At 40.3% G+C, this 7616-nt stretch overlaps 1 protein-coding gene across 1 annotated transcript; it reads left to right on the top strand.

Moving 5' to 3' along the window:
• Positions 1–2261: 2261 nt before the first annotated feature.
• LOC103542889 (T-cell surface glycoprotein CD1b-like) lies at positions 2262–6477 on the top strand. Its single transcript, XM_008509814.2, has 6 exons — positions 2262–2562; positions 2847–3113; positions 3789–4067; positions 4274–4552; positions 4941–5034; positions 5745–6477. The coding sequence occupies exons 1-6, from the start codon at positions 2502–2504 to the stop codon at positions 5764–5766; spliced, it is 1002 nt and encodes a 333-aa protein (XP_008508036.1). The 5' UTR covers positions 2262–2501; the 3' UTR covers positions 5767–6477.
• The last annotated feature ends 1139 nt before the right edge of the window (positions 6478–7616 follow it).

The following is a 7616-nucleotide window of genomic DNA, read 5'->3' as shown; positions in this document are numbered from 1 at the left end:
CCAGATAAAGAAAACCTGAGGGAATTCATCACCACTAGACCTGCCTTACAAGAAATGATGAAGGGAGTCCTCCTACCTGAAACAAAAAGGCTAAGTTTTACAAAGCTTTGATCAAGAAGATAAATAGACAGATAAAATCAGAAAATTGCAGTTTCTATCAGAACAGGCTAGCAAACGCTTAATTATAACATAAATATAAAAGGACGACCGAAAGTATCAAACATAAACACTTAAATTTAGTCACAAACTCACAACACAAAAAAGAATGATTTTTTACAACAATAACTCGGAAGGGGAAGAGGCAGGGGAAGGAACCTGCTTAAGGTAATGGAGACAAGAGGCTATCAGAATATAATCTCATCTATGAGATCTTTTATACATACCTCATGGTAAGCACTAAAGAAAAAATCATAGCAGAGACATAAATCATAAATAAAGAGAAAATTGAGAAAATCACCAAGCTAAAATGGTAGTCAGAAATAAAAAGGAAGATAAACAATAGAAATATAGTACAACTGGAAAACGAGAGATAAAATGGCAGTATTAAGCCCTCATATATTAATAATCACTCTAAATATAAATGGATTGAATTCTTCAATCAAAAGACACAGAATACTTGGATGGATTGAAAAATGAGATTCAACAATATATTGCCTCCAGGAAACACATCTCAGTTCTAAAGACAAACATAAGCTCAGAGTGAAGGGACAGAAAACAATACTTCAAGCATATGGCAAACAAAAGAAAGCAGGTATTTCCATACTTAGATAAGACAAAGCAGACTTCAAGATAAATGACAATCAGAGACAAAGAGGGACAGTATATAATGATAAAAGGGACATTCCAACAAGAGGACATAATACTTATGAATATATATGTACCTAACACAGGAGCACCAAAGTATATAAAGCAACTATTAACCCACCTAAAGGTATGTTAGGTATACTTAAAGTTTAGGTCACCTCAACATCATAACATTAGGGGATCTCAAACCCCACATACATCAATAGATAAATCATCCAGACAGAAAATAAACAAGAAAAAAATGGCCTTATATATATAGAACATTCCATACAAAACCAGCAGAATACACATTCTTCTCAAGTGCACACAGAACATTCTCAAAGATAGACCATATGTTGAGAAACAAGGCAAGCTTCAATAAATTTAAGATGATTGAAAGCACATCAAACATCTTTTCTGATGACAATGCTATGAAACTAGAACTCAACTACAAGAAAAAATCTAGGAAAGTCACAAACAAGTGGAGACAAAACAACATGCTACTGAACAACCATTGGATCAATGAAGAAATCAAAGGAGAAATAAAAAAATACCTGGAGACAAATGAAAATAAACCCAAATGCCCACCAATGGATGAAAGAATAAAGAAGATGTGGTATATATATACAATGGAATACTAATCAGCATAAAAAAAGACAAAATCATGCCATTTGCAACAACATGGGTGGATTTTGAGGGTATTATGTTAAGTGAAATAAGCCAGACAGAGAAAGAAAAACACCATATGATTTCACTCAACTGTGGAAGATAAGTAAACACATGGATAAGAAGAACAGATTACTGATTCTCCTAATTACCAGAGGGGAAGAGAGTGAGGGGAAGGGCAAAAGCAGTAAAGGGGCATATGTGTACAGTGACAGATAAAAACTAGACTCTTGAGGGTGACAACAATGCAGTCTACACAGAAACTAATATACAATAATGTGCGTCTGAAATTACACAATGTTATAAATCAACATGACCTCAATAAAATAACTTTTAAAAATTTCTACAGTATAAGATAATTTTGCTTGTATCATAAATTGCAGTATTTATCATAGTTGATTCTGGAATTTGGATCTGAAGTATTATAGTCCCGGTGATGTTTTAAATGCTTTGCCAGTATGTAAATGATTGTCTACACACACACACACACAGAAACGAAAATGTGGGGTTGGAGAGGCCAGACAGGGGGGATGAGATTAGAAAGAAGAGCCATTGAGAACTTTGGGAAGAGGTAATGACAGAGTGCCAGAGAAAAGAGGGCTGAGGGGAGGAAGTTTGATTTGGGAGGATAAACCAAAAGAATCCTTCTAGATTAAAGCAGGCTGGAAGCTGGACGATTTTTTAATATTATTCTCTTATTTAACAGATATAGAAATGAGGGATTGGTGGGAGGTAAAATGTCCCTTAAATGTCACATGAGGGCTTTTCCAAGGTAGTAAGTATAAAGGAAGCTGAGGTCAGGGAGAGTAGCTGGAAGCCAGGGAGATTAAAAAAACAAAAAAATCTAGAAGTCAGGGCTGGAGTGGAAATGAGAGGCAGAGTGGGAGGTCCAGAGCTGTGGGAGACACAGCTTGTCACTGATGTGCAGTGCAAATGAGGAAGAGATTTGTCAGTTGGAAGAGAAAGTGACTATAGAGTACTGAGAAAATCGTTTGCTGAAATCAGAGATCAAACACCAGCTCTGAGAGTCAGAACGTCTATCTCCTAGTGAAATGCTGCTTCTGCCACTTCTGTTGTCAGCAGTTCTCTTTCCAGGTGGTGACAATGAACATGGTAAGAATAACTCTGGCAGCTCCCAGCACAGGTGCAGGGCATCTGGTTAAAAGCATGCTGCTCTTACCACTAACAGTCTGGGCCCTCCTGTCTCCAGCACTCTTCTCCTATTCAGGAACTTGGGGATGGAGCCTGAGGCCCTAGGACAGGCAAATGTCACAGGCTCTGTGTTGATCTTCAGACTCTGGATTCTTTTTCTCTGGATATTTTCAATTTTCATCATGTTTCATTCTTTCCTGCTGCTTCTTTTCTCCTCACTTTTCTTGTCCTTCCACTATCCACAGCCTTCCAGGGGCCAGCTTCTTTCCGTGTCATCCAGATCTCATCCTTCGCCAACAGCACCTGGGCACAAATTCGAGGCTCAGGCTGGTTGGATGATTTGCAGATCCATGGCTGGGACAGTGACTCGGGCACTGCCATCTTCCTGAAGCCCTGGTCCAAGGGAAATTTCAGTGATGAGGAGGTGACTGAGCTGGAGGAGCTATTTCGAGTCTATCTCATTGGATTTGTTCGGGAAGTGCAGGACCGTGCCAGTGAATTCCAGATGGAATGTGAGTGTGGTCCTCTGATGTGGGGAGATGCTCAATGACATTTTTCTCTCTCTTAGTTCAAGCTACTGCTCCCTCAGAACTTTCTCCCTTCCTTCCCACTTTACCCAACTGCATGCACACACTTTTCTAGAGTAGTCTTCTACTCAGTCCATACCTCCACAAAGTATTCCAGATTCTTCCTGCTTCCTGCACTCTTGTCTGATAGATGAAGTTTCACCTTTGTAACCATTTCCTGGTTTGTTTGTGTATAACTTACTTCTCTCAAACTCCAAGCAAGAAGCCTTCCCTTCTCCTACCCTGTGCCTGGGTGGACTAAAGTGTGACTACTATTCCTTCAATCCATCTCCTTAAGCATTTTATTCTTCTCAATGTAATCCTGCTGTTCACGCTGAAATGCTGCACTCTTGACCCCATCACCCTGCTCCTCATACTTTGCTTCCCTCTTACTCATCATGTGTCATTACAATAGCCCTTCTCCACCATTTAGGACACGCATACCTCTCCCTAGTGCTCTTCTTTCTGAAACACCTCTGAATACTATAATTGGATTATGGCTCACCATCTCCCATCTCAGACTTTTCTCTCCACCAAAATCCAAAATCTTAGGTCCTTTCCCCAGCCCTTTCTTTCTTGTTTGCTTTTAAGTAACTTTTTGTCTGTTTTCCTTCTATCCAGACCCCTTTGAATTCCAGGGCATGGCAGGCTGTGAGCTGAATTCTGGGGAGGCCATAGTAAGCTTCTTGAAGACAGCTTTAGGAGGATTGGATTTCCTGAGCATCAAGAATGACACATGTGTGCCTGCCTCAGAGGGAGGCAGTAGGGCGCAGAGGTTCTGCGCACTCATCTCTCAGTACCAAGGGATCCTTGATATCATAAAGAAGCTCCTTTTAGAAACCTGCCCTCGATATCTCTTGGGTGTCCTCGATGCAGGGAAAGCAGAACTGAAGAGGCATGGTATGTCTTATTCTCTCCCCAGGACTTCTCTATTTCACTTACCACTACCTTTTTTAAATTCAAGAGTAGGAGAGGGGCTTAATCAATAAAATATTTGGTTCCCAAAGGAGTGTAAAGGGTCACTGTCCTAGCTTGTGGGTTTCTGAGTCTCTGTGCTGTAGATCAGAATCATAATCTGACACTCTCTCCACTCCTTCCTGCCCCAGTGAAGCCTGAGGCCTGGCTGTCTAGTGGCCCTGCTCCTGGGCCTGGCCGTCTGCTGCTGGTGTGCCACGTCTCAGGATTCTACCCAAAGCCTGTGTGGGTGATGTGGATGCGAGGTGAGAAGGAACAGCCAGACACTCAGCAAGGTGACATCCAGCCCAATGATGATGGGACATGGTATCTCAGAGTAACCCTGGATGTGGCAACAGAGGAGGCTGCTGGCCTGACCTGCAGAGTGAGGCACAGCAGTCTGGGAGGCCAAGACATCATCCTCTACTGGGGTGAGAAAGAACTGGGGCCCAGCTGGAAATGGGAGGAGATGGTTCTTAAGCATAAAGGGAGGGACTGGGGAAGAGGTGGGACTTGACACATGAGAAAGAGAGAGAGAGAGAGAAAGAGAAAGAGAGAGAGAGATTTCCAGGAGTCCAGTCTGAACGTGAATAAAAATAAATGATCTAAGGTATAGAAGAGGTAAAATGAAGGGCCTATGGATATGGATATATGGTGTCTGGGAATGTGGGAGAGGGAGTCAGAGATACCCACACATTGGGAGCAGGTGAATGTTAGTGGTGACACTCATGTGGGCAAAGGAAGGCCAGGAGAATTAGAGAATTTTGAAGAAATAGAGGATTTTGAAGTGACTTCCTTGTGTCCTCTCCCAATTTCCAGGACTTTCCATCTCTATTGGCTTGATAGTTTTGGCAATAATAGTGCCCTCCTCGATCCTTTTGATATGTCTTGCATTATGGTTTTGGAGGCGCCGGTGAGTTTTTATTTTTAAACTTTCTTTTCTGTCCACCCTTTCACTCTTTTCTACTATTTTATCTATTTACGTCACTTTAGCCTCAACCTTTCCAACAGACCCTTTCCTCTTTCTTCCCATTCCCATATTCTTTACGTGAATCTATTTTTTTAAATTGTGGTAAAATACACATGGCAAAAAGCTTACCACCTTAGCCATTTTTACAGGTTCAGTTTAGTAATATTAAGTACACTCACATTTTTGTGCAACCAATCTCTAGAACTCTTTTCATCTTGAAAAACTAAGACTCTATGCGCATTAAACATCTCCCCGTCCCCTGCTTACCCAGCCCTGGCAACCGCCATTCTATTTTCTGTCTATGTAAGTTTTACTACTCTAGGTAACCCATATAAGTGTAATCATCCATATTTGTCTTTTTGTGGCTGGCTTATTTCACTTAGCGTAATGTCCTCATGGTTGATCCATGTTGTAGCATGTGTCAGAATATCCTTCCTTTTTAAGGCTGAGTAATATGGCATTGTATATATGCATATATATATGTGTGTGTGTGTGTGTGTGTAAATATACATGTCACATTTTATTTATTCATTCATCTGTCAGTGGACACTTGGGTTGGGTCCCCCTTTTTGCTATTGTGAATAATGCTGTTGTGAACATTGGTGTACAGATATCTTTCATGTAGAGCTATTTTTTCCTTGTGTTCCTAACAGGTCATATCAGAATATCTCATGATCTCTCATGATGTCTCCTTTTCCATTTGGAATAAGGACCCAGAAGCCCAGAAGTTCAAGTTGTCAGGCTGGGAATCAATCTCATCATATTTCATAAAATAATCATCATATTTGATCGAATCAGAGTTACCATAGGTTGTACGATGTTATAATTTATATACTAGCAGAAAAATAATTAAAAACTCCAAATTTATTATTAGACAGTATCAATAGTAGGATCTGCCTAGATTATATACATGTGAGATGTGAGAAAGAATGTGTCTGGGAATAAATTAAATACGGTATACAACTTAATGGTGACCTTCCTTTGGCTTCCTAGTTTAAAGCTCTTTTTCTTGCTTCTGTTGAAATATCATTTGTCAAAGTAAGCTAACAACAATTATGCTGGGATAATTGTATTTGCAGAGATGCTGAGTATTTTTAACATAATTTCTCTGTCTCTGCCTGAATGACAATTAACCCTCAAGGCCCAGCTGTGATGCTTCTTCCTCCCGGAAGGCTTCCCTAATGCTGCAATGGGAGTAACCTTCCCTTGTCTGGTGTCACACAGAGATCCACTTTACTTGGTACCCACAGCATTATACTTGTTTTTGTTTTTCTTCTGCTTCTGCTTTAAGTTCCTTGAGAGAAGGGCTTGCTCTATGTGGATCCCTGGCAAAATCTCTTAGTTGCATATGTATTTGCTGAATAAAAGTGACCTAACTTGCTATAACTGTCAGGTTGTGGTCTTTTTTTCAAAGTCATCTCCTGCCTTCTTTTTTCCTTTTTAGCTAATATTCTAAGTTTCTCTCTTAGTAAAATATTTCACACATAGGAAAAAAATATCATACTCTCCTTGTTTCTGCCCTGATCTCCTCTGGAGAAAACCACTTGTGTCCATGCTGCACCTGTAGCCTACCTACAAAAATTCACCAGAATAGGATCCTGCTCCTCTTTTTCCCAGTAAGAATGAGGGAAAGGCAGGATGGGTGAAGGGCAATAGTGAAGGTAGGTTATTAAATAATTGAGCAAAAGACTCAAGAGAGCTTTTTTTTTTTTTAATACCTGTGCTGTATCAGTTTAGTTATATCTTTGATTTACATTTACCTTTATTCATTCTTTTGTTTATTCCATAGTTTTTTAGAAACCCCCCTTTTAAAATCCAAATTCATTTTGATTGAAACAGCAGGAGAGGGGAGGAGAATTTGAGTATATTTTTTATAGGACTTGGTAAGAGAGGTCAGAGCAAGCAGAAATTTTGAGAAGCCAGGGATATTCGAAGCAGTTCTCCCACCTGGAAACATTAGAACAATACAGATTTTAGGATTTGGGAAGGGTAGCCCTATTGGTCTAGTGGTTAGCATTCAGTGCTGTCACTCCCATGGCCCAGGTTTGTTTCTGGGTCAGGGAATCACACCACCCATCTGTTGGTTGTCATTTTGTGGCAGCTGCATGTTGCTGTGATCCTGACAGCTATGCCACCAGTATTTCAAGTACCAGCAGAGTCACCCATGGTGGGCAGATTTCAATGAAACTTCCAGACTAAGACAGACTAGGAAGAAGGACCTGGCCATTCACTTCCCAAAAAAATTGACCATGAAAACCCTATGACTCAACATAAGAAAGGCCATATACGATAAATCCACAGCTAACATCATACTCAACAGTGAAAAACTCCAAAGATATTCCTCTAAGAACAGGAACAAGACAAGGATGAATGCTCCTCCCACTCTTATTCAACATAGGAAGTCCTAGCCAGAGCAATTAGGCAAGAAAAAGACCTAAAAGGGATCCAAACTGTAAAGGAAGAAGTAAAACTGTCACTATTTGCAGATGACATGATTTTATATATAAAAAACCCCTAAAGAATCC

Source organism: Equus przewalskii, unplaced genomic scaffold (assembly GCF_037783145.1).
Source record: "Equus przewalskii isolate Varuska unplaced genomic scaffold, EquPr2 ChrUn-6, whole genome shotgun sequence".
NCBI classification, from domain to species: domain Eukaryota; kingdom Metazoa; phylum Chordata; class Mammalia; order Perissodactyla; family Equidae; genus Equus; species Equus przewalskii.
Note: the sequence above shows the minus strand (reverse complement) of the source record. Positions and strands in the feature narration are given on the sequence as shown.